The sequence below is a fragment of the Branchiostoma belcheri genome, unplaced genomic scaffold (assembly GCF_001625305.1).
Source record: "Branchiostoma belcheri isolate BF01 breed outbred unplaced genomic scaffold, Haploidv18h27 scaffold166, whole genome shotgun sequence".
Classification (NCBI taxonomy): domain Eukaryota; kingdom Metazoa; phylum Chordata; class Leptocardii; order Amphioxiformes; family Branchiostomatidae; genus Branchiostoma; species Branchiostoma belcheri.
The window spans coordinates 341,795-363,359 of NW_017803113.1; the positions used below are offsets into that span (position 1 = coordinate 341,795).

General features: G+C 39.3%; 1 protein-coding gene across 1 annotated transcript in view; it reads right to left on the reverse strand.

Moving 5' to 3' along the window:
- LOC109466415 (otoferlin-like) overlaps positions 1–21,565 on the reverse strand; it is a 240,234-nt gene that overhangs the window by 153,250 nt on the left and 65,419 nt on the right. The window contains exon 2 of the mRNA XM_019764130.1: positions 10,141–10,199. Coding sequence (XP_019619689.1) covers positions 10,141–10,199 — 59 coding nt within the window. The remainder of the gene's footprint in view (positions 1–10,140; positions 10,200–21,565) is intronic.

The window sequence follows — 21,565 nt, forward strand, 5'->3', positions numbered from 1 at the left end:
AGTAGTAGTAGTAGTAAGCCTTTATTTAAACTCAAAAGCTTGTTCGGTACATACGTATGACCACTTTTCAACAAGGTCGAGGGTGAGGGCGGGGTCACGGATTACAAATCAAACCAAAATATAATACAAAATCAAAACAAAATGCAAATCAAACTATAACACAAAAATAAATAGTAAATCATCATAGTTCCCGTTTTATAACTTTTATTCAGCCTATTGCACGAAGGGAGCCGGCAGCCCAACATATAAAATTCCTGCAGCATCTCTCAGTCCTCCCTGTAGACGTTAGACACTCGTGATTGAGACGCCGCCAAAGATTTTCGTGTGTCCCCCGGGGAAGAGCGAAGACCGATGATACGTCAGATGGGGGGAACAGCTGCCCCTCGGTTGATGAATGGTTAAACGGGAATTCTTACTAAGCTGTAAATCACAAGGGTTGGACCTCAGCCAGGAAACTTTTCTTGCAGTTATTATACAGAACAACACTCTTGGACATCTTTCTTCTTTGGTATGGGCAGCCAACATCGTCTTGCAGATGAGTCTGCTGCACTGGTTAGGTCTGAGGAAATTGAAGTCAGATGTTGGTGTTGGTTTCAGGTATTTGGTTTGAAAGTACGATGTTAATTCCCCAATGGCATCATCTGTCTACTTCTACTTCTGTTTGAGTTGGACTTTTTCATTATCAATCAATCCCTCTGCAGTTACAGAACAACACTCTTGGACATGAAGAATTAAAGCATCTTTACTTTTTGATAACTGGGAATCTGTAAGCTATGAATCTTGAGATGATTTTTTTAGCATATCATGAGAGTTGGACCCTAGCCAGGAGACTTTTCAGTAATACTTTTCCCCACCTGGAAGAGTCTTTACTTCAGATCACTGGGAATCTAGATCTGTAAGGTACATGTGTAAATCACGAGAGTTGGACCCTAGCCAAAATAACTTAGTTGTAAAACATATTCTGTAATACCTTGGACATGAGGAAGAATCTTAACTTGATGGGAATAGACGGGAATTCATGAGCTGTGAATCTTGAGAGTTGGACTCTAGCCAAGGAAACATTTCAGTAATACTCTTTACTTCATAACTTGAGAATCTGTAAGCTGTGAATCAGAACTGTTGGACCCTATCCAGAAAAGGTGTCTTGTGAAACAACTTGAAGAATCTTTACTTGGGATTTCCTAAGTTGTGAATGATGAGTGTTGGACCTCAGCCATAAAACTTAAATTTCTTGCAGTGACGTCTTCTGTAATACTCTTGGACACACAGAAGAACCCTCCTTGATAAGTTGGAATTTCTAACCTATAAGTCATAAGACCTAGTGTTGAATCTTAGCCAAAAAAACTTTTTGTGCAGTGACATCTTCCGTAATACATTTGTACTGTTGGACATGAGAAAAGAATCTTTACCTCATAACAGGGAATTTGTAACCTATAAATCATGAGTGTTGAATCTTAGCCAAAAAACTGCTTTTCTCGCTGTGACATCTTCTGCTGCAATACTCTTGGATGCAAGCAAGAACTTCCATTGATAACTGGGAGTTTGCAACCTATGAATCAAAATGTTGAATCTCAGCCAGAAAATGTTTCTTGTAGTGACATCTTCCTTAATACTCTTGGACATGAGAAAAGAATCTTCATAAGAGGGAATTTGTAACCTATAAATCATGAGAGTTGGACCTGGCCAAAAAGAAACTTTTCTTGCATTGACATGTTCTGTAAATTACGACTTGGACACATGGAAGAACCCTCCTTGATATTGGAATTTCTAACCTATAAATCATGAGTGTTGAATCTTAGCCAAAAAATGCTTTTCTTGCAGTCACTGTGACATCTTCAATCTGTAATACTCTTAAGAAGAGGGGCCTAATCTATGAATTTGGGTGCTGGACCTTAGCCAGAAAAAAAGTTACTTGTAAGGTATCTTCTGCAATGCACTTGGACACGTGGAAGAGTTATCTTTACTTTATTTCCTGTTCTTACAAATGTAAATGGAAGAGGGGACCAAGCTCTGTAAGTGTTGGATCTCAGCCAGAAAACTTTTCCTGTAACAAGTTTTGTGTAATTCACTTGACGTATGTACGTTTGGAGGAATCTTTCCTGGATGACTTGGAATTCGTGAGCTATGAACCAAGGGTGTGGAACCTTAGCCAGAACACTTCTTATGTTATAATATGTCTTCTGGAATATTTTTTTTTTAGCGGAAGTTATCTCAAACTAATAAACAGGCTGCAACAGAAAGCTCCATAGATAAGGCCCTAAGACAGCTGTCTTTTTAAATTAAAAGCCTATCAAATTTTTTACAACATATGCAGTGACCAACCCCTACCCTGAAGCACCAGAAAACGTAATTAAGTTGACGTCTTTTTAAGTTAATCAATCTCAGTGCCTCGAGGATGGAGCCCATCTAATCTCTCAGCTAGGAGTTGGTACAGTGTATGTATGCAGATTACATAATTAATAGAGGTGGAACATCTTGATGGCAATATCCCTTCTCTTGGGGTTTATGTGATTACTTAACTTTTCTTAATGAGCTTTGCACTAAATACAGGGTGCCTGATATTTGAGATGCAATCATGGTTCCTGCAGCTGGAAGATACGCTGATGAAGGTTAGACTTCCAGATGAATGATACTGATAGACAATTCAAACTCTAGGCCACACCAATTTAATTTGTTGGTTCTTGGATTCGCTTCTTAATTTTTTTCTGATTTGCAACAAAAAAAAAAGATTCTGGTTCTGAATCAACTCAAGGATGCACATATTTTGCCCCCAACAGTTGAGGACAGTCCTTTTCTTCCTAGTTGTTACAGTTTTTCCATCTATCAATGCAGTGGTTTGACTAAAAGTTTAACATTCATTGTTTGAATATGAACCCAGCCTTTTGTGTTGACTTAATGGCTCCTATTGTTGCATTTGGGGCTATAATAGGATGCCTAGATCTATTTTTATTTTTTTCCGTCCTATATCGCTTCCTATTTTTTGTTAAAAAAATCTGAGAACCAACAAATTAAATTGCATGGCCCTACTGCTGGATAAAATATAGAGATTACTTCTGGACGTTTGAGTGACATCCATCACTATTCTTCCTCCTCTCCTTCATTCTAGTGATGCTGCAGAAGAGTTATAGAGCCATTTGACCCATTCAAAAGTAATCTTGGTACTTTATCTAGACTTCATGTAGCAGAGTTTGAATTGTCTATGGGGATACGTCAAGACATGTATTCTTCATATTCTATGCCTGTTCTGAGCAAGAATCATTTACTGCATCCACTGCATTCTTTCAAGCAACCATAGATGTCACTCGAAACATTTGGTATTTTATCCAAAAGTAGACTTTGAATAATGTCAAATATGAGGATAATAGAAGATGTAACGTTATATTCTTGATAGTCTATGCTTGTTCTTAAGATATAAACAATCCCTTGTCACAGAATATCCACTGCATTCTTTCAAGCGAATTCAGTAGATTCTGAAGAATAGTGATGGACGTTACTCAAAATGTTTGGAAGTCATCTCCGAGTCAGTATTTTATCAGAAGTTAAGACTTTGAAGTAGACTTTTATCTTGTATGTTGAATTGTCAAATATGAGGATAATAGAAGATGTATATTCTTGATATTCTATGCTTGCTCTCAACCCTTGTCACAGAATATCCACTGCACTCTTTCAAGCTAATTCGGTAGATTATGTTATAGCTGTCAGACTCATGAAGGAGACATAGTGTCTGCACTTCTTGTAGAACCGGCTAACGAGAAATCAACGTGTTCATGCAAGGGTCATTAAGCAGATTCCCTGGGAAGCAGGGATTTAGACGGGGATGTTTGGATGATATACCTCCAGCTCTAATGGGAGCACTCTTCTTATCTCTGGCCTTTACATGATGGCTGTCTGATATTTCATACAAAAGCCCCCAGATACAACATTTTACCCCATCATAAATCTTTTGTAACATTACATGTACGTTTTCCCCCAAGTTTTATCTGTAGTCTGTCATCCATGGCTCTAAGGACTAGAAAAAATGTAACAGTTATATATCATTTTATGGATCAAACAAAATCCTGCCAACCATAGCCTTTTTTGGGGTTGACTGCTCACAAGGCCATAAAATTTTCTATATGACATCTTAAACCCTCAGTCTGAAATGTTATTTGAAGAAATTTTTGAAGCAAATTTTTATTGAGCTAATCAGGTTATATGATATTATAATTTATATGTGTTCTTTTCCCACAGGAAAAAGGAGGGACGGATCCTAGTCCTGATACACTTGAGTTTTACATTGTCAGACTGTATTTGTTGGATCACTTCAGTCAAAATCTAAAAAAAAAAAATAAGATAGAATCTCTATTTTCAAAGATGATAGATAAAATCAGAAACACAAAATTTTTTCTTAGGCCTGAGGCCACACCAATTAAATTTCTTGGTTAACGGATTCGCCTTCTTTATTTTCTTGAGACTGATTTGCAAAGAAAAAAAATTCAGAATCAACTGCAAAATGCTCATATTTTGCCCTGAACAGTTGAAAATAGTTCTTTTCTTCCTAGTTGTTAGTTATTCCATCTTTCAATGCAGTGTGGTATCATTAAAAGTTCAAAATTCATTGTTTAAATTTTGAACCAGCCTGGTGTGTTGACTTCATCCATGGCTCCTATCGTACCATTTTGGGCCATAATAGGAATCGCCTAGACCTGTTTCATTTTTATTTTTTATTTTTTTGCCCGCCCGCTCCAGTATTTTTCTAGAAAAATCTGTCAACCAAGAAATTAAATTGGTGTGGCCTGAATGATGACCTAGGTGGCCATGTCTGACAGTCCTTTTATCCAGAATCAGACAGTTCACAAGACTGATTATATGATTGGCCATGTTGGTATTTGGGCCTTTTATCCCAGGCCACAAGGAACAGACATTTGACCATGTCGCATGTAGTTTCGCTCAAGGCGACCGTCTCCGACAATCCCCAATGCCGTCACAGCAGGAATGTAATGAACAAGCTGGAGCCAAGTCTATCACATATAAGTCTGTTCACATTACCTGGAGGTTGGCTCAATCCGGGGATACACGTTTCATAATGGAGGATAAGGCCACACCAATTTAATTTCTTGGTTAACGGATTTTGCTAGAAAAATAATGGAGCGGGCGGGCAAAAAAAGAATAAAAATAAAAACAGGTCTAGGCATCCTAGTATGGCCCAAAATGGTACGATAGGAGCCATGAAGTCAACATACCAATGAATTTTGAACTTTTAATGATACCATTGCATTGAAAGATGGAATAACTGTAACAACTAGGATGAAATAGACTGTTTTCAACTCTTCAGGGCAAAATATGAGCAATTTACAGTTGAGTCTGAATTTTTATTTTTATTTGCAAATCAGAAAAAAATGAAGTGTGCGAATCCGTTAACCAACAAATTAAATTGGTGTGGCCTAATGTTCAATGTGTGTTTTTTAGTCTTAAGGGAGATATTTTGACTTAGCTGCTAGCAGACTTTGACTGATATCCAAAAGCCAAACTCAGACAGACCATGCCATTGGGGAATTTGAGGTTGATGCAGTTTTCTTTTTATGAGTAACATGATTTAGCAACAGAGATTGGCTGACGGTGAGAAATCTTAATGTCAGAAAGACATGAAGTTAAGGCCACACCAATTCAATTTGTTGCTTCTCGGATCGCCCTGTCAATTTTTTTCTGATTTAAAAAAAAAAAATTTTGTTCCAACTTGACTGCAAAATGCTCAATGAAAGACATATTTTGGCCCAAACGATTGAAGAAAGTCCTTTTCCTCCTAGTTCTTAAAGTTTTTCAATGTAACAATGCAATTTGTTTCATTAAAAGTTCAAAATCTATTGTTTTAATTATAAACCAGCCTGGTATGTTTACTTCATGGCTCTTATTGTAACATTTCCGGCCTCCATAGGGTGCCTTGGTCTGTTTTTTTTTCACCCTTAGCTATCACTTCATATTTTTTCTGAAAAAATCTGAGAAACAACAAATTAGATTGGTGTGGCCTAAGCTTTGGTCTGATGTTCATTGTGTTTGTCGCAAAGAGCTAGCCTAAGGGGAATTTCTCAGACACAATGAACTTGTAAGGTGATGTAACATAAAAGATCTGGCAGTTGGAATCTTAAAACCAATGCAAAAGGACAACAGAAATACATGAATTTCATTTTTAGTCCTTGGGGCAGGATGTTACACTGTGTTCTGATATGTTCGTTGTACTTGTCGAAAGGAGCTAGGGGAATATTGTTCAGTACAATGAACTTGTAAGGTGATGTTGTAACATCAGAAGCCAGAAATCTTAAAATCAATCAAATGACATCAGAGACATTCAGTTTAGTCCTCAATGGGGCAGGACGTTAAGCTGTGTTCTTCAGTATGTTTGTGGTATTTATCGAAAAGAGCCAGGGGAATATTCTTCGGTACAATGAACTTGTAAGGTGGTAGCCAGAAATCTTAAAATCAATCAGATGACATCAGGGACACATTTAGTTTCAGTTCTTGGCCCAGGACGTTAAGCTGTGTTCCAATGTGTTCATTGTACTTGTCGAAAAGAGCTAGGGGAATATTCTTTTGGTACAATGAATTTGTAAGGTGATGAAATCAAGAGCCAGAAATCTTAAAATCAATCAAATGACATCAGAGACATTCATTTTTAGTCCTCAATGGGACAGGACATTAAGCTGTGTTCCACTGTCAAAAAGAGTTTTTACTACCTATTGGAATTTCCCCTGACTTGTATAATGAACTTAGTCGCAGGTATCATCTGTCTTCTCTGTCAGGACCATTGAAGGAGTAGCTTAACTGTTCATTGAGTTCATTGAAATAAACTGGGTTTGAGATTATTTTTACTCGCAGTTAATGCACCTTCATCTTGATTGATGCATCAGAGTCTGACTAAGAGGAAACCCAGAAGCCTCGTTGCGCTTATCTTTCATCTGGAGCTTTCATGAACAAGTCCTATAGTTAGGCCAAGGCTCTCCTGTTCAAGGACTTGTGACATCCTGAATACTAATTCAGATTGGAAAGTTTGAGTTAGTAAGTGTACAAGGATGATAGTATCAACTTGGGGCCAGTTGGTTCTCGGATTTGCCTGCTTCATTTTTCTAATTTGCAAAAAAAAATCTGTTTCAAAATCAACTCTAAAATGATCATTTTTTGACCCCAACAGTTGAAGAAAGTCATTTTCTTCCTATAGTTGTTTACAGGTAATATTTATTTTTTGTCTATCAAGGCAGTGGTTTGAAGTAATTCAATGTCAGAATTCCTTCTTTCAGACTATACCATCCTGGTATTTTGACTTTGTGGCTCCTATAAATAATTAGTAGCATTTGGGGCTATTACAGGATGCCTTATGCATGTCAGTGCTCAGTTACTTCAAATTTTTTCTACCAAAATATGAGAACCAAATAATGGAATTGGTGTGGCCCAGACATGTATCATCCTACAGTAGAAGCCTGGGGCAGATGGGTATATGTTGCCATATTTTATGGAAGATTGATTCTGGAACAATATTTGGTCAAAAGGTCTTGTAATGCTGATCCGAAAGCAGTGTACCTTCTTATGAGACCATTACGTGGGGTTATGGATGTCATAAGTAATCCTGCCATTGGGGCTAACATATTACTCTATAATGTCAAGATGGCTTTATTGGATGAGAAGAACATTACATTTTGGCTTGTCCTTTATGTTCCTCTTCTATGGTTTTGAAATATCTGCTTGTCATGCATCCTTGCAAAGAATTCACAGTTGATGAGAAAAGTATTAGTTTGGGACATGTTTGTACTTGTCCTATAATTTTGAAATATCCACTTGTCATACATAATCTTTGTATCATAACGAACTATTCTATGTGAAGTCAGAATGCCTTTGTTTGATTGAGAAAAATATTACAGTTTGGAGGACTGTTCCTGCTTTCTGTAATTTGAAATATCTAGTCATTGATGATGGTTCGTCAGTGTTGGGTCACTAACTTTTAGTCTCTTCAGTAAATACAGATTTTGGTGAGATCCAACTTTTTCCCAGTTGACACATTAAGAATCCTGTCTATAGTGACCACCTGTCCACATAGACCTGAGATTCTATCGGTCCCCTGGGTGGTCTTTTTGGGCAGTTTTGACTGTATCCATCCTCTCCTTGGTGCTGAATGGCTATCATGTACAGCATGACTTGTGTCTAAGATTTGGTTTGACTATACTTAAAGATTCACTGCATGAATTTTCAGCAGTTTTCAAAATTCCTTTCCTTGGTGCTGAATGGATATCATGTACATGTACAGCATAACTTGTGTCTAAGATTTGGTCTTCTTAGATTTTATCGGCCCCCTGAGTGGTCTTCTTGTGCAGGTTTGACTGTACTGAAAGGTTGTACCAAGTTATTGCTGTAGCCATCCTCTCCTTGGTGCTGAATGGCTATCATAAACAATTAACCTGTATCCAAGATCTGCTTACAACTGTTACTGTTGACAAATTATCGCTGTGTCTCTATCCTCTCCTTGGTGCTGAATGGCTATCACCTACAACATATAACTTGTGTCTAAGATTCTTAGACTTTATCGGTCCTCTGAGTGGTCTTCTTGAGCAGGTTTGACTGTACTTAATTAAATTCCCTGCACAAATTTTCAGTGTTTACTGTTCAGCTGTCCAATTTGATGTTTCTCGGATTCGTCTCTTCATTTTTTCTGATTTGCAAAAAAAGATTATGGTTCTGAATCAACTCAAATATGCTCATATTTTGCTTCCAACAGGAGAGTCCCTTTCTTCCTACTTTTTCCATCTATCAATGCAGTGGTTAGATTAAAGTTCAAAATTCATTGTTTAAATATTAACCCAGCTTTTTGTGTTGACTTCATGGCTCCTATTGTAGCATTTCAGGCTTTGATAGGATGCCTAGACCTGTTTTTTTCCCTTGGTTTGGTTTGGTTTGGTTTATTTAGATCCACAATTAGCTTAACAATTCATATTGCAGCTATTCTTCCTGTCGCTTCATATATTTTCCGAAAAAATCTGAGAACCAACAAATCAAATTGGCATCGCCTTACGATGCCATTCGTCCATCTTTCCTCGATCAACTCTCATGAAGCACTGACGAAACGACGGAATAACTCCTCGGTAATGGATGTGAAGTGACCTGTGACCTCCCTCTCGAAGACGGCACATTCCGCAGCTGATCTTGAGTGGGACAGATGCTCAGGATTTCCAATAACCACACCTGAGCACTGGTTCTAAATCATGTATGGATCCAGAAATGTCTGTACTTACAGTGGCAAACTGTGATAGATCAGGCTTCAGTCATTGTCAAGAGGTGTGGATTTAGATAGTATTGTTATTAATTTGAACTTGTTGCTATGTTTGCTAAACTGATGCATCATTTTTAAGTCTCTTCATCTAAAGTTTGAAAAGATGGAGAGAAATATCAAAGGTAAACGAAAATATCTTAAAAATCACTTAGCATGGATCAAAATGTAATATTGATGTTGGGATCCATTCACAGCATTGTCCACCATAAGAGCTCCAGCCATTCTAATTCCGACTGGGATCCATACAATTTGCTGGATCAACAATGCTGCAACATCAAAAACGCCACCCATCTGTGCTGCTAGGTACTGCAGGTTTCTAAGCAACGTGCTACCCAGTAGTGCATAAGCCTAATTCTATCAAATGCTGTATTTACATGACATGTATACTGCTGGGATCATGGTAATCCAAACAACTACATTTCCACTGAGATTACAAAAACCACTTATTGAAAACATTGGATTATTCATCAGCAATTGACACCAAGGAAGAAGTCAAACCCACCAGTAATGTACATCAATATCCTTGTGTACATCTAGAAAGATCAGATTTAGATATATAGACACTGGACATTTTTCCTTTTTTTACATTATCAACTAAATGTGCTCCCTTGCAATTAGCTTTCTGGAATGACTTTGTGAATACTGTAAGTTGCTGCACAGATTGTGAATAAGTTGGGGATCAAAGTTGCTGATTTGTTTCCCTTTGAAGCTGGTGTGCTATGCCAAAGGGTGGCTATACCAGCTATGCAGATAACGATAGAGATACAGAAGTTGTAATCCTTGAATCTATGTCACTATTTTTTATGTGATCCTACTTGTAGAAGACAAGGAAGACGTAAGAGACTTACTTCATCGAAATAGGCATCTTCCTCCACTCCCTCCAGGATCTTGGTGTAGTGAGAAACTCCTGTAGAAAACACGAGGAAAATACGAATCATTAATACATCAATGTCAAAGCGAATGATTTTATCAATGATGATATGAAGCAAAGTTGTTGATCATTTTTTACATATTTAGGCCACACCAATTTAATTTGTTGGTTCTCGGATTTTAAGGAAAAGCAGTAACGACTTGGAAGAAAAGGACTTTCCTCAACTGTTGGGGGCAAAATATAAGCATATTTGAGTTGATTCAGAATCAGAATCTTTTTTTTTTTTTGCAAATCAGAAAAAAATGAAGAGGCGAATCCGAGATCCAACAAATTGAATTGGTGTGGCCTTACAAAAATCAATTAAGCCACTACTGTTTGTTTGTTTGTTTATTTGCTTGTTTGATTAGGATCTTCATTAGTGTAAATTCCACACTACTCTCCCTGGAGCCTGTAGCGAATCACTAACTTTCAGATAGTATTCTGCATGACATTGTCATATATTGTAGTTTGATAATAGTTTTCTATGTTTGTTTTTTTATTGTTTTGCCGATATGGGTCATGTGCCTGAAGCAAGCAATAAAGGATGTTAGATAAAATTTTCAATAAAGTTGTAGCATGTAAGGAACTGGGACTTAGTATCGATTCTGTACGTCTTTGTTTTGAGGCCAGTGCTCACACCCGGTATGTATTGGGGTCAGGGAGGCCATTTGACTGCCCAGGTGATGGTGACAAAGTAGTCACAGTAGACGCTTCAATCACTGCGCTTTGTTACAACTTGTCAACTTCCATTCAGGCACGAGCTGCAAGTGGATAGCACTGCAGTAACTGAGTAAGGCTGAATCGCCATGGCTCTTGTATAATAGCCAAGTACACTGGGTCACCCTTCCCTTCTCAATACGGTTCTTATATGTGCAGAAGTTAATGCCATAGGAGGCTATCCCTTACAACTTAGTGATACAACATTTGCTTTGAGCTCAGGGAACTACCAGTACCTTAAGTTTGTTACAACTTGTCAACTTCCATTCAGCCATGAGCTACAAGTGGATAGCACTGCAATTAATACAGCATTGCTACGGCTCTCGTATATAGCCAAGTACACCGGGCCACTCCTACTTTTCTTGATAAGTGTGTTGGGTTCTTTTTAATATATTCAGAGGTTTGACATCTGAGGTTACAACCACAGTCCAAACTGGGAAGTACATGTACCTTCAATCATCAGGCGCTTTGTTACGACGTGTCAACTACCAGTCAGACACGAGCTACAAGTAGATAGCATTGCAGTATATAGTAGAGGAGATTCATTCCTCAAGCTAACCGACATCTCGCACACGCAGTCGTCCCTCAGTAAGACATCTGGAGCTGCATAGTTCCCGTTTAGAACTTTTATTCAGCCAGTGTCACACGACCGGTTTCGCCTGTGTGGCTTCTTCAAGTGTACAGAGGCTACAAGTATATAGCTAGCATTGCAGTAAGGGTGAATCGCCATGGCTCTTGTATATAGCCAAGCACACTGGGTCACCCTACCCTTCTCCTAAGTGTGTTGGGTTCTTTTTTAGCCCTTACAACAATTGTTGAATCTGGGAACCACTGTATTAGCAGTGTTCAAGCGCTGCTAACTGATCCATTCCAATGGGTCGGACCTTCTGGAATAGTGGTTAGCACACTGTTTTGTTTCACTACCTTTCAGTCATGAGCTAGTAACTAAGCATTAAAGATGAATCTTTAGTTGCTAGAGCTTGAGTTTTAGCCAAGCACATTGGGTTACTCCTACTTTTGATAAGTGTGATGGGTTCCTTTACTGTATGTACTACATGGGGCTGCCAACTTTATATGTCAATGACAAATGCAACGGTACCCTTACAATATTTTCGAACTGGCCAACACTGCGTTGGGTTAGAGCCATGGAATTTGATCCATATTGTCGAAACAGTAAGATCCCTCACTTTTTATGCCGTGGGGACATACTAGACCCATACATACACTGTACACATATCCATAATATGGCAATTCATGCTTATTCATGATCCACCCTCATGTCAGGTAAAAGTAAAGGAACAGTTTGTCAAGCCACACCGTACTAGACTCCCTGGATGGAAAGAATAATGCGCTGTATTTGTTGTTGCCCATGGCTTGTATACATGTATACATATCACCTGTTAATGAAGCTTCCATGTAGAGAACAACTTAGCAACTCAGCAAGATTGACAATAAACAGTTTTCTTCACACTTTGTCTTCCATTTAGTACTTTCGTAAATAATGTTTATGATGTTTTTAGGCAAAATCAGCTTTATTTGCCTATTTCTGGTGTAGTCACATTTGTCATGCTTTCATGCGATTTGGATGTCGTAGAATTGAATTTTCAAGCAGGCTGTGACAGAACGAACAGCCAACAAGGCTCTTAGAGACATACATGTACATACATTAGCAACCTATCAGCCGTGCTTTATGCCATCACATACAACTCTCCAGTTCTCTCTATCTAACATTGCATTTCCTAAGTATTCGAGTTCTATGCCAGTGTTTCTAGTTAAGGTATCGGTAAAAATCAGACTTCTACAGCGTACTCGACCTTTTGGCTTCCAGAGAAGGACAGAAGAAACTTACTGCTTATCTCTATAACAATGTCCTGCAGATTTTACCCTGCGGTGGGTGAGTTTTTGAGACAGCCTCGGAAGACCCCCATATATTGTTTGAATAGTAGCATGTTGTATCGACGATATATTTTGTGCCCTTCGCAGTAACTAATTAGTGTAAGTCCCATCTAATCTGTTTTGGAGTGTAAGTGACACTGTCCAATGGATGTATTCGCACCATAGAGTAAAACTCTTATAGACAGTCTTTTCTGCAATAAGACAGCTGAATTTTTCAGGACGTATGCATGACTTTCCCAAGAATTCATTTAGTTTGCAATGGTATGACGTACGTTATACATTCTATGTGACTGGCCCCTAAGGACACAGGAAGGTTGTATGTGATCGATCACATGAGAGAAAGTTGGACTACAAAGCTCCCAGAACAGTGGGTGGTCTGATAGTGTACGACAGAGGAAGTTTTAAATATTTATGATCCATCCTTCCTGTCGTTAGCCATCATCCAATCTTGACAGAAGAAAACAAAATACTGCCATTATCATCTACAGGAAAAGCTAGAGTCCAAAACTATCTTAGCTGCCAAGTCTCTTTTGTCCTCTTCAATTTTGTCTCTTTGTCAAATAGATGCAAAGAGAACGAAAGACACTCTTCAGCTACATGTAAATTTTGTATAAAAGGTCAGCCAGGGTACCACTAGAACAGTAGTAGAAGATCACAAACTGAGGAACATCTTAGATGTAAAATGTACATTATCTACTGCTTCCTGTCCCTGAGTGTTAAATTGCCCAGTCGCTTTAAGTATGTTTGGATACCAGGCTACTACAAAAGATCACAAACTAAGCAACATAAGGTGTGAAATGTACACTCACATCATGCATGATCTTCGCAAATATTTGCTCAGAGGAAGAAAGACACATGGCAGCTAATATTATAAGGTTTGGACACCAGGCTACTACACAAAGATCACAAAGTGAACAAGATGTGAAATGTACATGATCTACCACTTCCTGTCCTAGTCCAAATTCAAAATGCCCAACCGTAATAAGTACTAGGTACTACTAGGCTTACATGAAGAAATAATGACGTATATGTAGCTTTGATTTAGATATCATCTTGACAATGATGAAACTGTTGTTCCCAGATCTGGAGAGGGTCCTCCGAGATTGCCCTACCCTAATGATTATTATGACATTAGCCCCTTTAGAATTCATATTGCTGCCGGCGGCCATAATACTTACGTGAAGAAGTAGCTTTGATTTAGAAATCATCTTCCCAATGATGAAACTGTTGTTCCCAACAAGAGATGAACAAGATTTTTCTGGAGAAGGTCCTCTGAGATTGCCCTATCCTATGATGACATCCTCTCCTCTAGAATTCATAATTACCCTCTTTACCATCTTGCCAATAATGACACTTGTGTTCCCAGTATAAGAAGGAAATTTTTTTCTTGAGAAGGTCCTCTGAGATTGCCCTATCCTAATGATATGGCATCCTACCCTTTAGAATTCAGCACTTGAGGCTTATGTGAAGAAATAGAGGTAGCTTTGATTTAGATATCATCTTGCCAATGATGAAACTGTTGTTCCTAACAAAAGAAAAATTTGCTCAGGTCCTCTGAACAAGATTTCAACTGGAGAGGGTCCTCTGAGGTTGCCCTATCCTAATGATATGGCATGCTTCCCCTTTAGAATTCATATTGCTTTCAGCGGCCATGAGTGTTCATATTTCACGCGCTCCCCCGGGTACCGACATTGACGTCATCATTTCCATGGCAACAGCAAAGCCATCCATCAATCACTCGGAGAAGTTTGACAAGTCGGCGGGAGAAAAGACGGCATTATGTCAGCGGCTTCACGTAAGATTTGTGTCATCGACGTTGGGTGACAATAACATGTTGTTCAGCGAGAGGCTTAGGCCTAAGAAAAGATGTTGTGTTTCCTGTTTCAGTCCTGAAAAATTATGGTTGGTGGGTAGGGATTATCATTTTTTAAGACTTATTTTTACATCTCTAGTGGTCCAACTTATACAAAACAGTTTTAACAAGTAAAACTTGCATGGGGACACTTATAATTTCAATGTGTCAATGTTGGAAATTTGGGAACCAATTGTACAACGTTTTATTACTCGGGTGTCAGTTCATGAAAATAAAGAACAATTAGCTAAAAAAAATTATGTCCTTTGCTGGGGTCCAGACAAAAAAAGTCTAGGGGCGGCATTTTTTGTAGGATCGGTCGGGAAACAGGAAACACAACATTTTCCCTAGGCCTTATAGGAATGAAAGAATGGGGGAACATCATCCTTTAAAAACTGACAGGCCTAATTCTTGTATTGTGTAGTGGAAAGCAAGCAGTTCGCAGTATCTTTTCTTCAGCAGCGCAGCTTATATTTGCAATCATAATAAATATTGTATGGCCTTGACTTTACAATGGCTAAATGTGGTTCTTTCTGCATACATGTACATCATACCCTTTATATAAGTTTGCCTTGATGTCAGAGAAACTTGTGGTGATCTCTCTCTATCCAGTTTAACATCTTCTTTTTCCCCAAAAGTGGGGGGCTACACGTGCTTGCATCAAGTGCATTCGTCTTTTTTGAAGCAAGATTTTCTACGGCTGGATGCCCTTCCTAACGCCAACCCAAACCCTAATAGGGCCCAGGATCCCTCTAACTGAGGATCACTAACACTAATACGTCCCAGGCTGTACAATGGTTAAATGTGTTCAAAAGTGGATCTGCATCATACCATACCATATCTACAAGTTTGCCTTGCTATATTGAAAGGTTCTGTGATGTTTCTGCTTTCTGACTTTCTGACATGCTAGATCAACATGTAAGTGCTCACAAGAGAGGGGTGAACATCACAGGTCACTCTTACAAGTCAAGGGTCACTGCAGGGCAGTAGAAATTATTCTTTTGATGTTGGCTTTACAGTTGCCAGGTCTTGTACATGTACATGTAGGTGATGTTGATGCTTAGAAAACATGATCACGGAATGCTTCTTTACAGTCAGTGGAGACTAGAAAGGTAACATTTGCAAAGCAAATGCATAATGTTTACCTTCACACGATCTAGCCTAACAAACTACTGCTCTGTTTATTCTTACTTATTATAAATAAATTCATATACATTATTTTGTACATGTATATGGTGACCAGCCTTTCAACTCGGTCTTGCTACATAAATTTATGTAATCCAACACCACGGGGTGTCTGCTACAGCACCAGTTACCATAGTGACAGACGTCTGGTCCAGGTCACTGACCTTATGTGTTTGGACTTTGGAGATGAAGAAACAGAGCAAAAACAATATATTTTCCTTCTGCAAAGGTAGACATAAAAAGGCAAGTAAGGACCAGCTGGAGACTTTGAAAAAACAAAATTACTACTTTGATGGGCAATTATCTTTACCCGCCAGAGAAGCCAGGTCTAATAATAAGAGGTCAATATGAACAGACTGTAATGAACATGAACAAAATGTAATGGCTGTTTAGTATTCACTGCCTGACCTGTTCTTGCCCTTCGATCACTACTGGAGTGGTGCTGCAGCATTCAGTATCCTATACTCTAAACATTACTCTGGTTAGGAGTAATCAGGCAGTGAGAGTCTGTGTGCAACTACCGTATATATGGTAATTGGAAAGGAACGAGCTCAACCCTTGGAATACTGAATGGCTGGCCTTGGAGTTCATATTCCGGTCTTGATGGTTTAGAGGATAAGCCTGGTGCATTTCTTGATGGGTGTTCCAGTACTCAACCTGCATACAGAACAACCACTGGAGTTTCAAGAAGTGTTTCTGGTGTCTACCTGATATGCCAGAGTAGTTAGCTGGTCATAGAAGTACATTTTTGGAACCCTGTGGCATTATTATTTAGTGTATTTAGCCAGTTTCTACTCTTTCCAGCAACCCATTTGAGTCTGGTAGAGACTAGTCACTTAAGTGTATAATAACTACTTTTGGAAATACTGATTTCCTTTTGCAAAAGAAGCACTTGCCAAATTGTATCATCATGAGGGGAAAATCGATTGTATCAGATTTTTGCTTTACTCTGTATTCTGTAACATCATCACCATTTTCCGGTCACTATTCATCACATGTCACTTGATACAGTCAATACCTTGCCAGGCATATACCTACCAGTATCAATTCATAGTTTTTGGACAAATACCTGCTAAACTACGGATTCTGGTAGTCATAGATCACTGACGAAAAGTAGTGGATGCTACTTGAAACATCTAGCTGACAGTTTTCAAAATCTATCCAGTTGATTGAGTAACAATTTCTAGTGTATCTCACCGGGTATGTCGCTTACAATTCTGCGCATATCTCTGTGTGGGAGGGTTTCCTAACTTCTCCAAAATCTCTCGAGAATTCTGCTTAATGACTTTTGGAGAACGGCACAGGCAGAGATTCATCCGAGCACAACTTTTTCATCAAGTCTGTACACGGAAACGTAATAGAGTCATGAGGGTACGAACGAGGATCCATTCACGTTGAAATGATTGCCACATTTCATTCATGCAGCCATGATCCTGTATCTTACAGGGATTTTCTGTGTGTGCCCTGGAGGTGCGCTTGTGAATGAAAGTTTGGAGAGGAACCTACTGAGGGATTGGGATGACTTCCTTTGGCCTTGGGCAAGATTTGAGTAGATATTAGGCCACACCATCTTAATTTGTTGGTTCTTGGATTTTTTTCACAAAAAATATGAAGCGACAGGGCAAAAAAAAATAGGTCTAGGCATGCAAATGCTACGATAGGAGCCATGGAGTCAACACAAAAGGCTGTGTTAATATTTAAAAAATGACTTTTGAGCTTCTTATCAAACCACAGCATTGATAGATGGAAAAATGTAACAATTAGGAAGAAAAGAAGAACTTTCCTTAACTGTTGGGGGCAAAATGTGTGCATTTTTTAGTTTTTGTGCAGAATCTTTTTTTTTGCAAATCAGCTAGAAAAAAATGAAGAGGCGAATCCGAGAACCAACAAATTAGATTGTTGTGGCCTTATATTCAGTATATTGCAGCCTGCTCCCCGAACAGTGGAGTCATAAAATGTTATTATTAGCATGTTGATGGGATATAAGCCGCAATTTCATTTCCAATTTTGCGAGCAAGTTTGAAACAGGAGCGCGACTTCCGGTGAAACAATTGCCGTGACGTTTATTGTGCAAGGAGATAAGCTCAATATTTTGCACATGATTACTCAAGTTGGAATTGGCGTAAAGTCTAATTTAGAAAAGCAAGCCAGCCATTCATGTGAGTGGCGCTACACAATCAAAGTGGTAACTTGCTGTAATGAAAGTCTGTAAAAGATATTTCAATCCATTACCCAGCTAAATGGCAAATTTTAAATTAGTGTGGAGCTTACACAACATATTGCTGAATTTTCCTGCAATGTACCCATCATTGGGTATATTTCATAGCAAGTGTGTCATCACATACAACTCGCCAGTTCTCTCTATCAAACATTACATTTCCTAAGTATTCAAGTTCTATGCCAGTGTCTCTAGTTAAGGTATCGGTAAAAGTCAGACTTCTACAGGGTACTCGACCTCTTGGCTTCCAGAGAAGGACAGAAGAAACGATTTCCTGCTTAGCTCAATAACAATGTCCTGCAAATTTTACCCTGCGGTGGGTGAGTTTTTGAGACAGCCTCGGAAGACCCCCATATATTGTTTGAATAGTAAGCTAAGCCTTATTATTAGGGATATTCTTCCTGTAACAACAATGTAACCAGCACCAAGGACAGGGACCATTAATTGGATACCTTTCTTACTGCACAGTTTTATAGGGGAAAACAACCAATTATTGCCTCATTATGAGTTTGAGGGGAGGAAAAGGGTTGCCATAGGTCAAATGGGCAATACTGGAAGTACATGTTGTCTTGGTTTAACAAATGAGCACAATGCATATGTATAATGTTTCATCATACTGCATCTAGTTTTTGTTACTGCTAAGAGGCTAAGAGAACTTTTTCAGTACTGTTTGGAGGCAAGTTTAAAGTTTGTAACATGTAAGTAGGCTCTTTTCCAGTAAACTATAGCATTACATTGGTGATGAAACAAAACAATAGGTCTTGTTGATCACAAAAGCTTTCCTCAAACCCAGTGATACTTAACTTCATATCTCTTGTAACTCTGATTCATTTAACATTAACTTACAAAGAACTTTCCAAAAGTTTTCTGTTCTTCTTAACATTACATTGCACTTAGTGCTGCACCATCCATTCTTTTATATATCATCTTCCTCCTGTCTTTTCCACTGCCTTTCTACCCCTCTTCATTCCTCCACAACTCCTTGCACAATCTAACTTTGAACCTACTGCCCCTCCTTGGACATAGCCCACAGACTAAGCCTCTCTTGCACAATAGTTTTGAGACAATTGCCAGCACAATGCTGAAATGTTGCCACTTGACATCCTCCTCCCATCTTCTCCACTTCCTATCCCTCTTGAAGTTCATTCCTCCCCTGCTCCTTGCACAATCTAACGTTAGACCTACCACCCCTCCTTGGACATAGGCCATGGACTAGGTCTCTCTTGCAAGAAATTTTTGAGACAATTGCCAGCACGTACACATGCTAATGCAGCACCACTTGGCATGGCACCAGAGATTGCCCCTTCCCAGTGATATTACCGACTTTTGGCTCCCGTCCATGCAGACATGGGTCCCACAGGTACGGAGGTTAATGCCTAAAAATGCTTCAGAGACCCGGGGTATCACTTTTCCATTGATTGCCCTGATGAATGAGTTGCTGTATACGGGTTGACACCTCAGTAAAAACATGTCAGTCAATATAAGGTACTGTGAAAGCTGGAGGAACTAGTTTTGAGTAGTAAGCCTCTACCAGGCTTTTGGAAGTGGCTGGAAAGAGTAGAAATTGGCCAAATAGACAGATAATGTGCCGGGAGAGTTGGTCCACTAAAAACTACAGCTTGCCTGGTAGAGGCTATGTTGTGAGGGATTTGCTCCTCTATGTATGGGATTTGGGAAGTGGCTGGAAAGAGTAGAAATTGGTCAAACAGACAGTTAGCAATGCATATGCAATGAGAGTCGGTCCACCTATATAGGAGAACAGTTTCTATGGTTTCAGAGGCTAAGTTGTGAGGGATTTGCTCCTCTGAGCTCTACATTTAGCATTTGCTCTGTACCAAGTCAATGTTTGCTCAATCCAACACCAAAAGAAAAAAAAAAACACTTTTGGGCACTGAACTAAGTTGGTGGGTGACTACACGTATGCTAGGGGATGGCAGTGAACATTGCCTTTGATCTCCTGTGTTGTATTTGTGAGGGAAAAACCTGTCAGGGAAAGGGTTACACTATTTTGCAATCCATAGAAAGAAACTTGCTACAGAAGGACTTAAAGACTCGTAAAGACTGGTTAAGACAGTGTAATAACTTGGGCTAAAAGAGAACCTAGTGGTAATGTTATGCTGAAAATCTCTCAATGGTGGCACTAAATTAGTGAGAGTTTATTTAGCCTTCAAATCCAGTTGGGAATTATTAGAGTCAAGAGAAGCTTTACTTTTAACACTTTGGCTGCGGCAGACCTTTTAATGAGGCGCAAAACAGGGAAGTTGGAGTAATTGGCAAGGAGCCACAGAGACTGGGGATCCCCTCCACTGTTGATTGCACTAATGAATGAAGCGCTTAATATAGCCTGATGTTCATGTCAAGGCTGGATATTATGTGAGCAGGTTAAGTGAATACAATTATAGCAGTTTAAGAGCATGTCAACTGTCAGGGCAATGAAGAGGACTAATAAACTGGTGGGTGTAACAACTACTAAGTACCTAATACTAGCTCAGAAATAATCATGCCTTCAACTACCAGACTTATGAAGCAAGGAGCAAAGTTTTTTTCCTAGAACGCACTACCACCAAGTGAAGTAGGGGCATCATCACTAGATAGCTTGCAGTTAGATGTGCAAAGCCATGCAACGTGCCTGTAAACCTGGTGTGTTACACCTTCAAACTAGACTTCAGACTAGATGAACACTGACAACCTACATGTAGAGCTGCATTTCCCCTCTGGTCTCTCAGTCACTGACGAAAGCTAGTGGATACTAGCTGAAACATCTGACCGTTTCCAAAATCATATCCAGTTGCTTGAGTATTGCTTTTTGGCGTATCGTATTACCTGGATGCCTAACCTTCATCGATGTATAGCAACTAGTAGGTTTTTGTTTCACCTGAGTCAAGTGGAGGAACAGGTATCAAGTGTCTTTCCCAAGGGCACAACACTGGGGCCTGCCAGGGATAATGGACTCCAAAACCTTTAGCCTCTAAGTCAACAACCCTAACCACAAGGCCACCCTGCCACTGCTATATATATTTTTAACAATGCCTGCCAACTCTATAAACTGCTGTTTTTGCATAGCCCAGGCTAGTTGAACACTCTCTGACAAGCTAGGTTCTCATTTCCACATGAGTTGAGTGAGGAAATAGGTATCAAGTGTCTTTCCCAAGGGCACAATATTGGGGCCTGCCGGGGGTTTGAACTCCAGAACCTTTAGACTCTAAGTCAGCAACCCTTAACCACAAGACCACCCTGATTTAACAATCCCTGGCAACTCTACAAACTGATGTAGGGTTGTGTGGCGTAGCGGCAGAGTGCTCGACTAGGAATCAAGAGGTTCCGGGTTCAAGTCCTGACATGCCACAGATCTGGTGCCCTTGGGAAAGGCACTTTATGCGACTTTCCTCACTTCGCTCAGGTGAAAATGAGTATTGTTCTGTCATGTATTTGTCCCCTGTGTTGGCGGCGGCATTAATATAAGTTGATAAAACTTGAGTGTGCCGTCACCACGTC